The following is a 20,121-nucleotide window of genomic DNA, read 5'->3' as shown; positions in this document are numbered from 1 at the left end:
GATGGGGGAGTGCGGCACCCCGGGCGGGAGCGGGGGCAAAAGGGCACCCCGGGTGGGTGATGGGGGAGTGCGGCACCCCGGGCGGGAGCGGGGCACAGGGCACCCTTGGGTGGGGAGTAGTGGGGGAGTGCGACATTCCCAGGGGAGAGGACTCATGGGAATGCTCGGGATGGAGGAATAAGGGCTCCTGGCCAACCTTGAATGGGTTATGGAGGGGGGCGCTGGAGTACCCCCAGGGGTGGAAGGGGAATAAGGGCACCCCCGGAGGAGAGATGGGAGCTGTGGGGGCATCCCGGGCTGGGAACTGGGGTGCACAGGCCACCCTGGGGGTATCACCCTTTCCAAGATATCAACGCCCCTCCACAAGGGCCAAGGCAGGGGGAGCCCCAGTCCTGGCTCAGAGCCCCCTGGGGGAGCAGGGGGCCCTCCTGGGGTCCCTCAGAGGCCAACAAACCCCAGCGTCACTTGCCACCAGGCACTGCATCTCCGCCTGTCTCTACAGATTTGTTTCAGTATTTAATTTAATTTGTAACTAGCTGGTGGGGCAGCGGGCATGGCAAGAAGGAGCCCCAAAACCCCCAAAGAATCACAGCCAAATAAATCACAAAGAGTGACAAGAAAGGAGCTTTCCCCTCCATTTTCTGGAAACCCTTCCCTCTGAAGTGCGGGGCTGCTTTGGGGTGACACCCTTGACCACAGGGACTGGTCACATCCCATCAAAATTCTGGCATTGCTGACCACACTGGGCTGCAAGTGGTGATTAAGTTGAGGTTTGCCATTCCAAGAATGGGGAGGCCCCCAGCCCCACCTGTAAGGGTGGGTCACCACACCACCCAACCCCCCGGGTTTGGGGTGCTGTGAGCTGTGGGCAGGCACAGCCGGATGTTCAGTCAGGCTTTTAATCAAGGTGGATGCAATACCTGCTGTGGTGGTTAGTGTCACCTCCACCTTCCCACCTGGCTGACGGCATGGCCCTGCCACCTGCTCAGGGAAAAGTCCTTTTTTGGGAGAGAAGGTTCATTTTGCACCCCAATGGGAGCAGCAGGGTTTGGGCTGGGCATGTGCGTGCCTGGGGCTGCCACACGGCACAGAGCGTGCATTGGGGGTCCCTTGCAGGGGTTTTTGGGGTAGTGGTCAAAAACATCCTTTGAGGTCTGGGTGGAAGGGCCAGAGGTTGGAGGAGTCCTGAGAGGCTGCTGGGAGATCCCAAAGGAGATGCTGGGATGAGATATCCCACTCTCTCAAGGGGGCTCCCCAATACTCTCCATGGCCAAGGTGGCCCCAGTCCCAGTGGGTGAGCTTAGCCTGGTGTTGACCTTTGTGTCTCCTGCATGGAGATAAAGGATTTTTGGGTGAGTGTGAGGGGAAGGTGGGGGGGCAGAGGCAGATCTGAATGTGCTGGAGCTCTCAGTTGGAGGCCACTGCACCCACATTCCAAACCAGGTGGGTACCCCAGACCCCAAGCATGCTCGGGACAGGTGCAATGGCCACAGTCCCTTTGTGGGGTGCTGGGGGAGATGGAGAGGACCCCTGGTCATGACCCGACCACAGTCCCCACCATCTGGTCTTGCCTTTGCAGCCCAGCTCTACCTTAGGTTATGGAGTGTCCAGGTCTCTTGGACACCACATGCTGTCAAAGGCCACGCTGGGGGCTCATGTGTAATCGCAGCTCATGGCAGAGATGGGTCCAGCCTTTGCCAGCCCACAGGGTGCAGGGCTGTCGGGTACAGCTGTGGGTCTCTGCTGCCATCCTCTCCTGAGCACATGGGGGGGTTGTGGTCCCCAGCTGTGCTACAGCAGGGCTCAGAAACATCAGCCACCCTGTTGAGAGCTGACACCCCGTCTGTCCTTGTTATGAGGGTGCCAACAGCTCCTGGGCTTTGTGGTGAGGGTCTGTCCCCCATACAAGGGACCGAGGTGTCCCCAGGGTGGGTGAGTTGATCCCCAGCTTTGTGGTGAGGATGGGGGTACAAAGGGACCCTCTCAGCTGCAGAGCAGGGATGCACTGAGCAGTGGTGGCAATAGAGTGGGATGGTGCTGGGATTGAGCTGTACAGCAGACACCACTATAACAGCTCCAAATCGGCAGAAGAGGGCTGTGCCAATGGCCTGTCCCTTGGGACAAAAGCAGCATCAGGGAGTGGAGTTGGCTGCTGATCAGCCTGGCTGAAAGGAGAGCAGCCAAATGGCTTTGGCTCATCAGTTCCTGAACTGGTTTACCCACCAGGCAGACGGACAGACGCTGGGGCTGGCACAAGGGAAACAGCAGGAATGTGCCTCTGGGCTTTGGGCAGGATCAGACCCTGCAGCACTGGAGGGGCTGATCTGGGATAATGGAGCTGTGGCTGCTGAGAAGGCTGATACAGACACTGCAGGGTGCTGCATCCATGGGGAAAGGTTTTCCCTCTCTGCTATTATCACTCCTCATTTCTCTGCCAAGCTCTGATCATCAGGGATTAAACTTCCTTCTCTGCACATAGAAAGCCTCAATGGGGACTGGGAAGACACACCATACTTGTTACACCCTTAGTAGGAGAACAAAAAGGGTTTAAAAAGCTGACAGTGGCCTTGAGGGCACAGCGTGGGTTGTCATGGGAGCTTTCCTTCTATCTTCCAGCCCAGTCCTTGGGAAAGCTAGCAAGGATACACAGGTAACAGTCCTTGGGATGCACTTGGCAGAGAGTTGAAGCAAAGTTTTGGCAAGCAGCTGGTCAGGGTCAGACCAAAGGTCTCCAGTATCTGGCATCCTCCCATGCACTGGCCCAGGACGAGTGCCAGGGCAGGTGTGGGGTGCGTAGGCATCTCTGCAGAGTGCTGCTGGCTGGGGTCACACAGGGCCATCCACACTGGGGTGGCCTGGGGTGGAGCTCTGCACCCTGGCAGTGTCCAGTCACTCCTGGAGCCTTGGCAAACCCATGGCACTGGCGATGCCCTAAAGGAATTGGTTTGACACCCTTCCCATGCAGCATGTGAAGAGCTTCCTCCTCATGTGGAGAGGCCAGTTTAATCCAGTGCCCTCTTGCTCCTGCACCAGCAGAAACCATGGATGGGTCACCCCTGTCCTGCAGCACAACTGACCGTGCTCCTTGTCCCTGTCTGTCAGCTGAAGGCTCTATTTGACACACCTGGTGTAAGCATGGCAGCATCTGCAGAGCTGGTCTGGCACACACTCTGTGCCAAGACTCACTGCCTGCACTTCCTTCTCTAAAGGAAATTCACTGAAATTCACAGTGAGATTTGGCCAGACTGGGTAAGTTCTTGCACTTTCCCAAGTTATTACTCAGAGCAGGTGGGACTGGGGAGAAGCAGTTGGGGGCAGCACAGAAAGGGCTGGTATGGAGCACCAGCACACCCCATTTCTGATCATTCAGCCAGGTGGGAATAAGCCTTTCCAGTTTCCTTGGAATAGTCACTTCTGCATTGAGTGAGACTGCACCCAAAGCAACCTCCAGACATGCTGCAGGCTCTCAGAGAAATGCCAGCAGCACCCGAGAAGGAATTCCACCTACCTGTGCAGGGCTGTACAAACACCCACGGCAAGGGCTTTTCCGCCTTCCTCTGAAGTGCCGGTCGTGCTCCGCCTCAGGGGTGTTCACATACTATGGAGATAGACTGTAATAACACACTAAATACCACGATTTGTCGGTCTGTCACCTTTAAATAATGTCTCCTTTCCCTTCCAAGCTACGGGAGCACTCAAGCATGGAAATGAAAATACTTCCGAGCTGAATGGCTGTCACGTAGGAAGGCAGAGGGCGGGAGCCCTGTCCCTGCAGCTCTGGCCACAGAGCACCCGTGCCCGAGGGCTGCCAGGGTGCCGGGCAGGACCCCAGTGCACCTGCCTGCCTTACTCGGGGGCAGATGCTGCCCAGGGCCTCCCCAAACTGCAGGATGTGGGGGATGGTTCACCCGCAGCTCAGACACCGCCCGGCTTTGCTTCCCCAAGAGGAGCCTCACAACTGCAGGCAGTTCCCAGGCTGTTGTGGCATGTGCCAGAACCTTGTTCCAGCCAGGGCTGGAGGACCCAGCAGCCCCCCGATTATTGCAGGGCTCTACTGCCACTCAGCCCCCCAGTTTAGGGTGCAGGGAGAGGGCTGTGGGTGCAACACACACCACCATGCTGGGAGGGAGAGCTGCTGGGGGCTCCAAACGGTGGGAGAACCAGCAGAATAACACCAAGTTCTGTCAGAACAGCACTTAAAAATAATTTTAATGTTTTACATGTTTTAGATACAATATCTGTTTATTCCACAGCAGGATCCCACAGCCTGAGCCAGCACAGGGGTTTGGAGTGGGCATGGCAGGTGGTCCCACTCAGCAGGCAAGCACGGGAGGAAGGGATCAGTGCCGGCACAGGTAGGGACAGCTCCAGCAGGCTCATCCCTGACCACACATTCACCCAATCCAAAGCTCAGGCTGAAGCCAGCCCAGGAGAGGCACAGCCTGTGTGCTCCAGGTGTGCACTCACTGCACAGCAGTGTCCCTGGGTTGGGTGTGCCCAGCAGGCACAGCCCCAACAGACAGATACATACATTCTCCAACTGAAGCTCCACAGGGAGAAAAGGCATAAACCTTTTGCCTCCATGGATCCCTCTATCCTTCCAAAACCCCTTTTTCCCTAGAAACTGCTGCGTCCCTGGCTCAGGAGCCTAATCACTCAAGCACAGCAGCAGTATATCTCAAATTATCCATAATTTTCCCCATAGAGCTTGGAGACAACAGCCAAAAGGAGTTGCATGGAACAAGTGTCCTTGTATTTTCTCAGTGAGGAAGCAAAGTCTTTCCAATACACCACCATCTATGGAAAGACAATGTGAATCCCAAACTCAAAGGCAGGTGCCTTTCCTAGTCACCAAGAAGTGTCAGCAACCAGGCAGGAACAAGTTAAAGTGCATTTTATCACAAATTCAGAGCAGGAGATGGAGACACCTAAAAGCCTAACGGTACTAAAACTGCTGGAAGCAGCTAATCCCAGGGACCTTGGGTGATTGGCTGGGCTTTTTGCACCAGCCACAGGTACTGACCAGTGAGCAGGAAGCTATTTAAGAAGTTATCCTGAAAAATACTATTTCCTTCTCTTGCTTTGTGGGGAAATCTAAATGACATGAACAGCCATTCAAAATAAGGACCCTGCTGCTTCCAAATGTAACTCTGAGCACAGTCTCACAGACTATTTGCTCTTCAAGCACCATTTACAGCTTGCCTTTAGAGCTCATTGTTGCTTGAGAACTATTTCTGCCTTTACTATGTTAAAAAACTGTTTTGCTCACTCTGAGACCCTGTAAGGAGGCACCTGGAAACACACTATATCGCTGAAGTGAGTTTGGCTCTGTCAGGTGGGCTTTTTTCCAAGGCAGCTTTCAAACACCTCCTCATCCCAAACTAACCAATATTCACACACCCTTCTGCAGGAGAGAGCAATTTTTCTGGTCTGGCATCCATTGCCAGCAATGGACTCGGGGAATTCAGTCAAATCAGTCTGAAAGCAACCTGGGAAGCGTAGAGTACTCGTAGCACTTGTAAACATCACCACAGCACATTGCCAGGACATCCTGCTTCAGCTCCTTGTGACAATCTCCTCCAGACACTGCGGAGCAGAGCGGACTCAGCATGGCTTGGGAATTAAATATGCAACCCAGTTCTGGGCGCCCCACTGTCTCCAGTGCTCAGAAGGTGCTCTCGAGCAGGCAGTGGCACCCACAGCCCGTGGGACACACCTCCTGGCTGCGAAACCACTCCATCATATGGCTGGTGTGGCCTCCGTGTCCGCAGGTGAGGCAGAAGTTGGAGGAGCCCCGCACGGCCACGTGGCAGATGGCGCACTGGAAGGTGAAGCCCTTGCAGATGGCACACTGGGTGCCGCGCACCTCGCTGCGACAGTGGCTGCAGTACACACCAAACTCTGCCGGGAAGGAAGGGAGAGCAGGACAGTTAGTGCTGGTGGAGCTGCAGACAAAGCAGCCCTGCAAACAGCCCCCTGTTCAGCAGATGAGCTCCCTGAACCCACTGCCCAAGAGATCTGCCTCTAAGCTCCTTCAGGATGGGAGAATGGGTGGTGTTTTAGAGATCTTGGTTACTCTCCAGGAGTCATTCTGGGTGACAAGGTATTGATACTATAGAAGACCAGTCCCACTTTTAAATGGTGGGAAATTCTAATACACCTCCCTTAGGTGTGTATGAAGATCCTTCCCTTGGGTGGGGACACCCTTGAATGTCACTCCTCAAGGAGGAGTGAGAGAGATTTGCCAGTCACTGGTGTGGATGAGTAACATCAATGTCTACATGATAATTACTAAGCTAGCTTTGATATTATTTATTTAACAACCAGTGCATTATATTAGTAGTTTTAACTTTCTAGCCCATGTAGTAAATAATCCTGATTAAAGCCCTCCTAGTCTAATCATTATCATTATTATCAGCATCTATTTAAATAAACCCTTCACATTTCATTCATAGTAAATATTTGGTTTGCCAACATTAATCCTTTGGAATAATTCACATCAAGGTTCAATTACACCTATGTAATCATTTTAAACCCTCATGACTCCCTTGGATGGGTCTCTCAGATCAACTTTGTCCATTCAGTCCATGACACATCCCACCTGGCTGACTGCATGTTCCTAAACTCCTGAGGCTGAGCCATGACTCTGTCTGGGCAACTGGAGCAGGCACTCACCAATTCCTTTGTGGGGATCAGGAGGACATGAGACAAACTTCAGAACCTCAGCCCGCTTCTCTCGGAGGCCCCAGCGATAAAGGATTTCTCCATAGCACTTCTTAAAGTCATCAAATTGCTGAGCGTTGGCAGGATCCAGCAGCCTAGAGGAACAGGCTTGTAAAATGATTGATTCTCAAAGCTTCTGGTTGCAATTCTCTTTCCAACAATGGCTGTAAAACCAGGTCACATTGCTATAAACACAGCACTTCCCACGTGCTGCTGAGTGCTAATAACTGCTCTGGCCTCCATTTGTTCTACACTCCACAGTGCAAGACTCTGTGGGTGGACTGCCCTCCAGGGCCCTCGCCACTTAGGGATGTATCATGTGCAATCCCAGCAGTGTTGATTTGCAGGATGAAGCTTCTCCAAACAACTACATGAATGCCAAGGTGTAGGGGCAGGTGTGATACTGCACAGCACCAGAGACCTGGTGATGGAGTTCAGGTGACTTGGACACATATCCCTGAATACCCCCGAGGCACAGGATAACTTACCTTTTATTTTTCTCATGCTGGTCTTTCTCCCGCTCCCGATGATCAGGATACATTAGGTTTCCATAGCGGAAGTCATCCGGAGAAGACTCACACCAGGGAGTGGAGGTCTGCTCCGTGTCTTTGTTGGCTGCAAGCACCAAGGGGCTGTGAGTTTACCTCGGAAAGCACAGCCTTGTCAAAACCAGGCTCAGGAAGAGGGATGGAAGACCACAGGTTTGCACCCCTTGGGGTTTCTCTGAGACACGTTTTATCACCCACTGCATTCCCACAAACACCGCCCGGCCTCTGAGAACTAAGGCCAGCCTCTACTGCCAAGCGCTTCTACTGCCCTTCTGGTGACAGGATGGGCATGGGGATCACGAGGCAGAGAAATCTAACCCCCTTTGCCTTTTGCTTTAGACAAAAAGTAACCAGGCAATCAATCTGATGAGTTTGCTTGGGAACATTATCCCTGGCAGACCTGGGCTCCTCTTTCCTAGAGGACTCTCATCACCAGGACTGCTGTTACGTAAAGGGGCCTCTGTATGCCCCGAGGGCAGGGAGACTGCTATTAACTGCTACAAGACAACATCTGTTCTGCTAACCCCCATTCTCCCATCTTCCCCTTCACAGGTGCCTTCATATCACACTGAAAAGTTACAGCTTTGGTGCAAACAGGGGTGATGCTGTCCCAGGCTGTGTATATGGCTAGGAATCAGCTAACAGCTTCAATTCTGACACTGGTGCCCTTAGGAGTGACTGGTCTTTGTCACCTTTGCAGCTCAGCAGAAAACTTCTGCTGATATTCATGGTACCAAGAACTCAGTCTTCCCAACTGCTGCTCTTTCTCCAGTGACAGGAGAAAGCAGTGTCGCTTTTCCCCCTGAACCCTGTGGAATTAGCTGGCTGATGACACTGAGAGGCCACTTTTGATACTCGCTGAATGACTGTGGTGATTGGGAGAGGTGCCTCAGAACTGGAGGAAGGCAAATGCCACTCCTGTCTTTAAAAAGGACAAGAAGGAGGACCCAGGGAACTGCAGGCCTGTCAGTCCAAGCTCAATCCCTGGGGAGGTGATGGAGCAGCTAATCCTGGGAACTGTGTTCAGGTACAGGAAGGACAAGGAAATTAGCAGTAGTAGTTTGGCATAAATAATGGCCTCACACTGTGCCAGGCTGGAAGCAAAAATGTACAAACTCATCTGTCTCTTTACTTGTCTCCAACTGGAAAAGGCAGCAGTGGGTGCTCTTGGCTCTGGGTTAGCCTGTGATTTGGAGGTCTAGCTTGCTATGTCCAGGGTGTTTGTAACAGCTTCTCCAAAGACTAGTCAGACAGTACCTACTGAAGTCAGAATGTGCAGAACTGCAGCAACCACGACATGGATACTACGAGCCTTGCTCACTGCCAGCCATGGAATCACACCATGTTGGCCAAACCCCACAGAGCTTCTCTGGCAGAGGACATCTGCAATCACAGTTAGTACTAATTCCCTTCTTTCCCCACCACAGGAGACATCTAAAACCTTGGTCAGAAGGGAGGGAGATTACTTTATTTACTACCCAGGTCTCATACCTATGCTCCAGCCTCCAGTGCCAACTCCAGGATCTGACATGCTGGAACAGGAGCCAGAGGAAGTAAAGCTGGGCTGTTGAGGGAGAAAGGAGAAGAAATCATGTAATCTGTGTGAGAAATGTTAAGAGATATCCAAGACAAATGGGAAAGAAATGGTGATCGTACGTATCGGCTGTGGGAGGCCAGGTTGGAGGCACGCTGAGGAAAGGGACCATATGAGTTTGGACACCCCTGTAGCCTGGATTGGGCTTCAAACACACTGCAGAGCATGGCCAGGGTCTGCACATCATGAAGCTGTGAGTAATGAGCCAGCCTGCAAAACAGAAAGGACAGTGTGAGACTGGACAGAATTCAGTGGCAAAACCATCGAGACTCCAGGGCAGCTAATTTCAAGCCTGTTGCATACTTTGATTTGGATGACATGACTGCCCACAGGTGTGTTTGGAGGGACTGGGTTGGATTTTCTGTTACATCTTTGAGGAGCCAAGTTCTCCTGAAAATGCTCATGGCCTAACTGGTGTGAGAAAAACAGGAGCTCTGGGAATCCAGCAGTACTTGAGGGCTGATGTAACACTGGAGCCATTACAGTCACTGCCACCCACATCTTTTTGACAAAGCCCTCTGGGTGCAAGCATTCCGCATCTAGATCACAAGACAAGACCCCACTGCAGGGTTTCTGAATGGTTAGGAAATTTCTGGTTTTCTCTGAAGACTGGGAGTGATAAGCACCCTGTGCTCTGCTCCCATTGCTGCTATGCAGCAGAAGAAAGTTCAGCTAAGCAACAATATGGAAAGTACACCACACCAATCATGTGCCTTCAAACAGGGTGTATCAACAGATTGTATTGATTACTAATGATGTGCCCTCCTGAGCAGATTAACCATCTACAAGATGTTTGTAGCTAACACTTGGCTTTGAGACCACTGGAATGATTTTCCAGTATTGCTACATGGCAATAGGGAACCCGAAGGTGAAAAAAGCTGTTGCACCAACAGGCTTATTTAGTGGAGAGCACAAAACCCCCATGTCCGAATCAGGCACTGTGGGCAGGCTGCAAGGCAGAGCTCCACCTGCACCTGGCCTGTTGCTCAATGCCAGCCAAAGAGCTGGGTGATAGGTGGAAGGCCAAGTGCTGCCTCCCACATGCCATTAACACAGTTGGAGCTTCCCTTTGTGAGCACTGGAGGCTTGAAAGGGGAAAAAAAAATCCACACTGTGGCGCTACTCCAAATCTGAAACGACGCCTTACATGTAAATAGTTATGGAGGTCTCTGCTTCAGCCCCTCCCCAACCCCTCCCCAGCATTCAGACACCTACAAGGACTCCAGTAATTGACGTCCAAATGGATGTTGTGCCCAAGGTATCTCCAAATCTGGGTCAGACTTCGGTCCAAGACAGAGATCAGTGGCTACCATGGCCAGTGACCAAACCTGGCAGACAGGAAGGAAAAGCAGCAAAGCTACTATTAGGAATAACCACACTCCCAGGGCATAGGTGTGCACAAATTCATACACAGATAGATAATAATGGAGCTTGAATTTTTTTTTTTACCTTGAGAGCAGGGAACAATTTCGGTCTCTGTGTCACAAATAATACAGAGAACGCAAACCCAAAGCTCTCCCTGTCCCACTTGCTCTGAGTCTGGGTTAAACGCTAAAACAGAACGGTCTATATCTAACAGATCTGTCAGGGTAGCTTAACAGACTTATTACTGAATTTTATATTCACAAGCTTCAAAAGTGTTTAGATTTGATACAGTTCTTGGGTGCAGAGAACTCTGGAACACAAAGTTTACTGGTAAATCGTTATTTACATGAAAAATATCTTTTGATTAGTGTTGACTGAACACTGTTCTCCCAGCACAGCCTGGCACAGACAGGAGCACTGTTTGCCACTTCTAATTCAAAAGTTTAACTAGTTCACATGAAATTTCTCCTTCGTTTATCATCCTCTACTCTAAAAACAGTTCCACGTTTTTAGTCTCCATACCACTGATCTAGGACTGTTTTTATTGCTGTGCCTTTTAAAATGGGACAATTAGAATATTCTAGAGAAAAAGAAAGTTCTTAGTTTGTCAGGAAAGAGCATGAAAGCAAAAGGAGCATGGTGCTGGAAAGACAGCAGAAATCAGAAAACTAACAATATGGAAAAGCAAAAAACCACATGCTACAAGTACTAAGGGCAGTAGCCACACAGCTGCTGTTCTTTGAAACCAGACAGAAAGAAACAGGAGAGAAACTGAAACAAAGACAGGGCTGAGTGTGGGAGAGCACAGAAAGGAAACAGGAAAGACGCCACTTCCTATGCTGCTAGAGAGCACATCACACACGTAACCTGCAACTCAAGCCTCTGTGTATGCCAGGAACAGCTGCAACACAGGCTGGAGTTACATGGGACAGGGAAAAACAAGAAACAGAGGAATCTCAGAGAAATCTTGCTGGAGTTACTTCACTCAAGTTCTGGTCCAGTGTGGGCAAACCAGACTACCAAAGGAAGCACAGAGAAAGGGGAACCAGACCTACTTTCTCTCTCCTGATCCAGCAGAATCCACCAAGAAGCAAAATAACAGCCTGAGTTTGCTTTGGCTTAGATCAGGTAAGCTTAAGCATGTTGCCTGCCCAGCTCTAGGAGGAACCAAATGCTTAGGAGATGTGCACAGCTCCTCTGTCACTGTCAGCTCCCATCTCTTTCAGGTGCTCCTGCATCCTGTCAAATGTTCTGTGTGTTGAGATGGACTAATCACAGGGAAAAGGATGGGCCACAATAGCCATTTGTCTCCTATTTTTAGCTAAGGGCAAGTAGCCAGCCTCATTTTGGGGTCCCTGGGCCCAGGGTCTCTTGGGAGAAGCTGCAGTCAGCATCCAGTGCCAGCACAGATGAATGCCTAACAATGGGAACTATTACATAAGTATGAAAAAAATTATGGATCAAAATGCTGAAAGCAGCTAGGCAACTCTGTGCACAGTTTCTCCATTTGGTGACTCAATAGCAGGCTGCTTTCCTCACTTATGCCTATAGGAATTCCCAGAAAATATGCTCCACTCAGTTTGGCAAAGGGCATAAACAGTCTTCTTGCAGCCCTGGAAAGGAATCATTCCATGCCACCTTGGCTGTTCCACAGGCCTCTGTTCACCAAACAGAGACTCCCTGGAAGAGCTGCTGAACCCAGGTGGCTGTTTGGGTATCACAGTGACAGCACAAGCCATTTGAGGATAGCATATGCTGAGGAAGAGGTCTGATTACATGTCATACCTGTACGAGATCCCTCCGTCCCACAGCCAAGGCTGAGGCAGCATTCTTCTGGCAAGTCTCCTGGATATTATTCACATTCAGTCTGAAAAAAAAGGAGATAGCTCAGCTCTGGTTGGCAAATTACCTATGAAGGTGGAGAGGGATGGGGGGAATGTGGTACTGGCAGCAGGGAGCAGCTGAGAGCCTCCTGGTCAGTATGAGCCTTCTCACCTGGCCAGAAACCCCTCCTTCCTTCTCTGTTATTCAGGGATCACTCCCATCCTTCTCCTAGTATTCGTTTTTGCTAATACACCCCACATCAAGTCCAGCTCCACACTGGCTGGGATTGATCCTAAGCAGCACCATTTCCAAGAAGATATCAGACCAGCTCCAGGATATTACCAAGCCCAGAATCATCTCTAAAAGCTGGTGCCATCAGTTACATAGTCCTGTTTCCATTCAACCCATCAATCTGCTCTGATTGACCTGTAGGGAGACAGCAGCACACTGCAGAGAATCAGGCAGGCCTTCAGTCTATTCCCAAATAGGAAAATGCACCATTGGGAAGCCTCTGAGGGGCTGGCAAGGTGGGCTGAGAAAACCCACGAGGACTTTTCTGCTTTTCATCAGAAATCTTCCCAAGACTCTTAACACTTCCACTGCTTAAGATTTTACAGCACATGAAAAAGAGTCAGGCTGTTTACATGGGCTATCCCGAGTAGAAAGGTCCAACAGGTTTTTTTAAAGAACATTCTTTTTAATAATATAGAAAAATAGAGAAGGAAGGGGTTTTTTTTCCTCTCTTCTGGCCACCTCGGCTTTAAGGAAGGAAATCTGTTTCCTCTCTGAATGTCCATAGACTGGAAATTCCATGGACCACTCAGTATTACCTAAGCTAAGAAAGAAAAAATTCAGGAACAGAGGTTTTGTAACTACATGATTTAGAAAGTTTGGAAAAGCAAAGCCCTTTGTTTAAAAAAACCCCACCAAAACTACCAAAATGCTCACAGAACCCCGTTGTTCTCATTAAAGCAGAGCAACCTGCATGTACAACCAAGTCTACAAATACTTCTGAAATTAAAAACCTTATGAGTTATTAACAACTTTACAGAATGAAAATGTGCATTTACTGAGATTTTTAAGTGTGGGATTTAACATAAGATCTGAAAAAGAATTTGTACTGATAATTTCTCTCCTTAGCTAATGAAAACCTGAACCTGTGAGATCTGCAGTGACAATGCTGAAGCACCATTTCAAACTCTGTTTACAACACCCCACCACAAATTTCTTCCGTCACACTTTTCACATTTACAGGAGACAAGTCCCCTCTTCCAGGCAGAAGGGTACCATAAAAAGCAGTGAGGCGAGAACAGAAGAAGGTAGAGAAATATTCAAAGATCAGTGTTGATTATGTCAGGATTAAAGCACAGTAAGGCCAAAGACAGCTGGTTTTATTTGGGAAAGGATGACAGTGCGTACATACTCACATGTAGAGCTCTCCCAGCAGCTTGTGGACAGGCAGCAAGCAGGAAATATCTTGGATAATAACTTTCCCAGCAGCTTTGATGGGTCGGTTGTTGGCATCTGTCCCCTCTCGCTTACTTTTCCACCTCCTTGATTTCTGCAGAACGAATGGCAATGCATTACTGGGGAAGAGGACAGTGGGGTGCTTGGGACAGGGAACAAAGCACTAGGGTCAGGAATAATGCAAGCAGCACCCAAACCTGCCTTTCAGAAGGCTCTGTGTTACCCTGGAAAACATCCATGGCATGCCCAGGAGAACAAGCATCTCCATCTGTAGGAAGTGAAAAGCAGGTCAAGGCAGCGAGCTCAAGGTCAAACTCACTCAAAAAGTATTTTGTGAGTTCCCCTGCAAAAGCCAGTAAGATAACAAATCAACATCGGGATGCCAATCAAACCTGGGCAAGTTTGGCAGGAGGACTGTTCAGTTCTCATTCTCTGGGAACCCTCTGCATAGAGACCACCACTGACCTCAGCCAACATCAGCACAGAGGCATGCAGGAGGCAGCTTCTGCTCACCCTTCGTCTCAGGGCAAGCCGATAGCTCCAGACTGTCTCTAGGTCTGCCCTTTCAGGGTGAGAACAGCCCTGCTCAGCACCAGCACAGGGCTCCCACCTCCTGCTTTATCAACAACTTCAAACAACCGGTAGATGATAAAGCAGGGCTCAAGTTTTCCTAGCAAAGATCCTTAGCTACCATGCTCAGAGCTACTTACAGCTGGCTCAGAATGTAACAAGGGGGAGAGGAAAGGAAACAACAGAAGGGAATAGAATCAGGAAGCCAAGATTCCCAAATACTCACTATAACAGACATGGAGGCCATCCTATTGCCAAGCTGCATAAAGCTACCTTGGCTGTGTAAAACACTATAGAGTATTTGGCTGATATCCTGGCCTCTTCCAACTCCTTGATCTAGGAGGGTGACAAGAGGGGATGAGAAGATGTGCGGCAGCACAACAGGCAGAAGGCACTGGAGCTCTACTGAGGGAAGCACTGGCGGCTGCGCAGGGCTCTGATGCTTTGCAATGCTGCTCCCCTATGGCGTGTTCCCTCACTGACACACAGGGCAGAGCTGCCTGGCCATGCTGAGTTACAGAGTACCTTCTGAGGCATTCCTGCTGGGGTTCCCTACACCCCTATTCAAAGCAGAACAGCCCCTCTGAATGGGCCAGCAAAGCAGCCCTGTGCTGATGGCTCTGCAAGGCAGGCACAGCCCACACAGACTCACATCCATGCTCCTAAAGAGCATACTGGGCTACAGAAAGGGCAGGACTTGGACATGCAAGCAGGGTCACCTTTACTGTGGCTGTGAGGCCAGCTCTGGGATGGCTGCATGCCAAATGGCCTTTAACCATGATCCTGCAGTCCTGTGAGAACCTGGACAGGCTTATCAGACACAAAATGTCCTTAAAAAACTCCCAATGTGTTATTTATTATAGTTGTAAGTTAATTATAATTACTACATTATTATAATTACATTATAAATTAATTTCTCCTTCACTGCCTGCCTGGCCCAAGCTTAGGCCAATGTGCTGAGAAGGTCTGCCCATGCTGAGCACACTACCAGCATACACAAGAAGCAAAATGGGTGAGCTCCTAAAGCCACTTTGGGCACCAGGCAGCCAAGGATCAGAGGCTCCAGCACAGTTATGACAGCAAGTGAAGGTGGCATTTCAGCCTTGAAGGAGGCAGAGGTGGGTTTTTCCAGGAATGCCCACACGACAGAGCACCATTCCCCTGATCTTCCACTACTCCCTGGAGTAAAGAGGAGCAGAGCGTGCACAGTGCCCAACATGCAGAAGTGCCAAACACAACTAGAAACAGGGCTGTCGACATCCAGTGCTCTGGAAAAGCTGGCTAACTATGGTAGGGTGCTGTTCTCTGCCACATCCCCTCAAATCCTAATTCATCCAAGCAGAATCTGCCTGCAGTATGTGTCTGTACCCTGAAGCTGAGAAGGGCTGTGCAGCGGAAGGAGGCTAGAATGTGGTCAGGTGGGAGACCCACTTCTCTTCAATCCATCAGTTCCCAATCAAGGCACTGCCTGGATCAGCTCTGCCTCTCTAGCCATTGGGCAGGCTAATCCTCCTGTGACAATCTAAAAATTTAGCTGCCTTCCCTGTGCTGAAGAATGTGGGCTGTTCTACAACACTATTTCCAAACAGTGGCCCCTGTACTCCATTCCTTTTGAGGGCAGGCAAATGCTGTCTCCGAGGTGCAGCAAAGAGCTGCTGGTGCTGCCAAAACCAGTGCATGAGCAAAACTTGGGAGCCCCAGCACAACAACATGCCACCAGGGCAAGAGCTCAAGCACTATCCTGGAAAGGCTACCAAGCTTCTCTCAACAAAAGCTGTTACTTGTGCTGTGTCTGAGCAGGTATTTGAACCCAGGCTGGCAGATACAGAACCACATCTGCAGGGTGAGCAACAAGGGTTTCTAGAACTTAGCAGATACTTCGGAGAGCAACTTGCCACCTCCTGACCATCTGTAAGCCAGATGGCCCCAGGACTCACAGCCTATGGAGAGCTCCCTCTGCCCCATCTTTGGGAACAGATTCAACCAGCTCCTGCCCTCTGCAAGAGCAGACTCAGGAAGCCTCCCAACAGGCATTTCAAAGACTAGAAACATGGACAACAAGTATCACTTTCCACAGGTAATTCAGTAACTTTTTTTAGGAGAATGACAACAAATGAGGATGAAAATGAAAAAGAGGTCTCATGAATGGTTTCTACTGCTTGCTATTAGCATATCAACAGACAAACGAAGACACTAAATATACCAGAAACTCCTGAAAACCTGGACTCACGACAAAATTGTCCTATTTTCTTCCTTTTAGCATTGCCTATTTACTGGCAAAAAGGGAGCCACTGTTTACAGGTGCAGCTCCTGGAGTGGTCAGCTGATGGCCACAGGCCCTTCCAAGTACTACACTTCCATGCTCACCGCTTCCTGCCCCTAAAAGCTGTGACAGAAGAAAATCACAAAGCCACATGTAGAGTCACCATTAAAAATGTCTGGGTTTTGCAATTCAGGTTTGCCTCAACTACAGCAACAAAGTGTTATGGAAAAACCCACAAACAGAATGGTGGAAACCATCACGGATGGTGTAAAACTCATCACCACTGACAGCAGAAGTTCTGCTTTGAATCCAATAATTGCTGGTGTTAACTACAGGAGTGGCTCTCCACCAGGTGGTATTTGAGCACTTTTAACAGGGATTACCAGAGATGAGAAAAGCTCTAGGTTGGGTATGTCTGGCCAAGGTCCACCACAAGGTTCCTCCCTCCTTTCCACTTCATCTCTTCTCCCGGGAGAAGTTCCCACTATGGTGTAATCAAAAGGTGTCACCAAGGCTCATGGTCATCAGGGTAGAAAAGAAAACACACCTCTTTCTGGGGGCTGGAGCACAGGTAGGATGGGGAGCAGGGAACATAATGGTTGGAGCTGAAGCAGAAACCAACATGCATGCACCAAGCTAAACTACTGACAGTTAAAGGACAAAGGCACGGGTCTTCTGCACTGCCCCTGACACTTCTATCTCTTTCTGTAGCCTAGAATCCATGCCAAGGAGAACTTCATCAACTCAGCTGCTCCTCAGTTTAAGGAAATAGAGATAAGAAAGAAAATAGCTACAGTGATAAGCAAATTAAGACTCATCAGTTCCTCAGAGCACGAGAACCAAAGTAACGAAAACATTTATGACAATCATGGGGTTGGAGGTGACAGCAGGGAACAGCACTGAATAATGACTAAAAAAGCCAGCCTGCACCTGCACTACCGTACCCAAGGCTGTAATTTGCTGCAATCTGAGGTGATAACGATGGCAGTAAATGGGTTACATGTAGAAACAGATAGCCCAAGAATAAGCCACCAACTGCTTTGTAGCAACCACCATCATCACTGCACACTCAGCAGAAGGAGTTGCAAAACGCTGCGTGCCCACTTGGAAAGGATGCTGAACACTTGGGTGTGTGTGTCTTTGGATCCTGCTGAGACAGGCGGTGCTTTAAGTAGGATCCTGAAACACAAAGTGCCTGTTTCGCATAAGCAGAATTTCAGGGTGCGTGGTATAAACTGGCGTTAGTAGGGCAAAGGGAAAGGTTGTGGTCAGAAGAACAGACTCGATGACAAAGATAAGCTGCAATAAGGCATTTACAAAATAGTTAATCTTGCTCAAAGTCAGGTTCAAGCTGCTTCTAATAATATTTTTTTTTAAAATGAAATGTAAAAATTGCTGTCTCCCTGCAGAAAGCTATGCTCCTTTATTCTAAACAACTGCCTACACATTAACTCCCCCATGTGGCTCATGCAGCACTGCCTGAATTTTCTCTTCAAAATAATCAACATTTGCTAATTCCAGCATCTCCCACAGTATCAGGCACCTTCCACAGAGGCACTAAAAAAATCCAAGGCTCTTTTGAATCAAGTGCCCCACAGCAAGAATATTTCTTTATAGTTTCCATCAATCAATAGCTTGCACCTGCCCTGAAGCACAGGCATTTCAGTAGAGAAGGCAAGCCATTCCCTAGAGAGAAGGATGAATTATTGCTTTTTGTAAACTTGCTAAACTCTTGCTTCCCCAAGCACCTGGTGCAATGCTGAGCTCTTTTCCCAGAAGGAAGGCACCTGGTCTGCACTAATAACCCACACCTCTCCTCGTGTATGCCTGTGTCTTTGGCTTAAGCACTGTTGCCCAATTTAGAGAATCATATTAGTCTGTTCCAAAGGTTATCCACAACTGCAATCAATCCTTTAAGGCTTGGACTAACTCCTGTATAACTTTTAAGTACATGTTAGACAAAATTGTAACTTTATCACATCACTATTTGCTCTTCCTTCCAGGCCAGTGGTAAGGGAATTAAACTGTGGCCCTCTGTGCACCACAATTTATCACACCAAAAGCTGACAAGTTCCTTGCTTGATTTTCTTTCTTTCAGTGTGTTCCTGATTCAAGATAGAACTTCAGTTCTTGCCTCCAATGCTCCCATTTCTTTATTAGCTCTTTGTAAAAAGCCTTGATGGAGTAATGAAGATTACTTCTGGTTTTTTCACCTATTATTTGCTAGTATAGTCCTAGAGCTGTTGTAATTAGGAAAGTTTGATCCTATTACACCAAGTTAAATTAAGTGTTACAGGATTCTGTTTTATTCCCTGCTGTCTTATGAAAAGATAGCATGAAGGACAGCAGCTGTGAAAAAACAGCTGTTCACACAGACATTAAGACAAACTGACCTATAGAGATAACTTTTAAATTGAAATGGAGTTTTCTGAGCTTTGTCTATGCTTGGCAGATGAGTGATGAGATAGTAATTGCCCGAATGTACAGCACAGCTTAAGCAACCCTGATAGCATCAAGATGTTCACATGAATGACGTTTGAGCTCAAGGGACACGTGGACCTGACTAATAGAAAATTACTGTCAAAGCAGACTCAGAAGGGCAGGTGCCAGGAGGAGGGAGTACCTGCCAGGGTGGCTGGAAGTGCAACCACTCCAACTGAATGCAGGGAGAAGACCACAAATTAAGGAGAAATTCTAGTTATTGGTCCAGGAAGTGACTGTATGGTGGATTACACTGAGAACTGGCAACTCATTTTAATGAGATGACAGATTATTGTCAGGAACTCAACCAGTTTGTTCTGCCACAGCTCTTAAGTGATCTTTTCTCCCTCTCCAACACGGCTTCACCTTTTCAGAAAGGAGGTGCTTTACTGTCAGTCTCATCAGTTGGTTGATGAGATATAATAATCATTCAGCTCCTCTACACTGCACTCTCTGTTTCTTAGAGGTTGATCTTTTTTTACGCTTCAAACTACCCCTTGGCATCCTTCCCTGACTGCAAGGCCAGGTGGAACAGGCATGTTGTAGGTCAGCAACTGTACTCTGCAAACTACTGTCTCCTCCTGTCCCCTCACAAGTGCATTTGCTCTTACTGACGCCCTAGGCCCTGTGTGGAGTGCGAGTCCCCCACTTCTGAGCAGGTTACTCAAAGGCAGGCAGGTGGCATTTTATTCTTGGGCCCTTGGGCAGAAGACAGGGTCATATCAAGGACAGTATTAGCACAGCACACAGTACCGGGAAGTCGTTAATTGCTTGTATGGACCAACGTCGCCGGGCAGAGCGAGGAGACATCTGTACGCGAAAACATTATACCCAGGAAAAGGGAAGAAAGACACCAAGAAAATTAAAGACAAAGGTAAATAAACTGAAATGAAAAGTGCCCTGAACCAGCAGAGTAAAAGATACTGTTCCCAGTGGTTCTGTTACACAACCAACAGTTGCAAACCATGATCCCCGCTTTCATCCTCACACAATTGTACCACACATCCCCTACGGCCCTGGCAGAGCAAGAGCTGCTGTGTCTGTGTCCCACAGGAGCCTCTATGGAAGACTTTGGCAACCACAAATCTGAATAAAGTCTTCCACACAGAGTTGTATTATTGCAAGAAGCACTGAACTGCTTTGTGTGACCTTGTTTGAACCATGCATTGAGCAGAGGAAAACACCCAAGTGCCCCACATGCCTAGGTTCTAATCAGTTTTACTCCTCTTGCTTGAACAGGAAAGCAGCTAAGTGAAAACTGCATCATTTTTACCACAGCTGTCCAG

General features: G+C 49.0%; 1 protein-coding gene across 3 annotated transcripts in view; it reads right to left on the bottom strand.

The window, feature by feature from the left end:
* Positions 1-4,191: 4,191 nt before the first annotated feature.
* WDR59 (WD repeat domain 59) overlaps positions 4,192-20,121 on the bottom strand; it is a 49,267-nt gene continuing 33,337 nt past the window's right edge. For 2 of the 3 annotated variants that reach the window (XM_071567467.1, XM_071567465.1), the window contains exons 19-26: positions 13,482-13,615; positions 12,016-12,097; positions 10,081-10,193; positions 8,928-9,075; positions 8,763-8,835; positions 7,212-7,338; positions 6,676-6,818; positions 4,192-5,901 (exon numbers count right to left, since the gene is read on the bottom strand). In XM_071567467.1, the coding sequence (XP_071423568.1) occupies positions 5,666-5,901; positions 6,676-6,818; positions 7,212-7,338; positions 8,763-8,835; positions 8,928-9,075; positions 10,081-10,193; positions 12,016-12,097; positions 13,482-13,615 (1,056 nt within the window). In that variant the 3' untranslated portion in view covers positions 4,192-5,665. Of the gene's footprint in view, positions 5,902-6,675; positions 6,819-7,211; positions 7,339-8,762; positions 8,836-8,927; positions 9,076-10,080; positions 10,194-12,015; positions 12,098-13,481; positions 13,616-19,588; positions 19,646-20,121 lie in introns of all 3 variants that reach the window. The other variant, XM_071567466.1, reaches the window with a different exon arrangement.

This window comes from Pithys albifrons, chromosome 12 (assembly GCF_047495875.1).
Source record: "Pithys albifrons albifrons isolate INPA30051 chromosome 12, PitAlb_v1, whole genome shotgun sequence".
In the NCBI taxonomy this organism is placed as follows: Eukaryota; Metazoa; Chordata; class Aves; order Passeriformes; family Thamnophilidae; genus Pithys; species Pithys albifrons.
The sequence above is the reverse complement of the archived record's forward strand: the minus strand, read 5'-3'. Positions and strand labels throughout refer to the sequence as shown.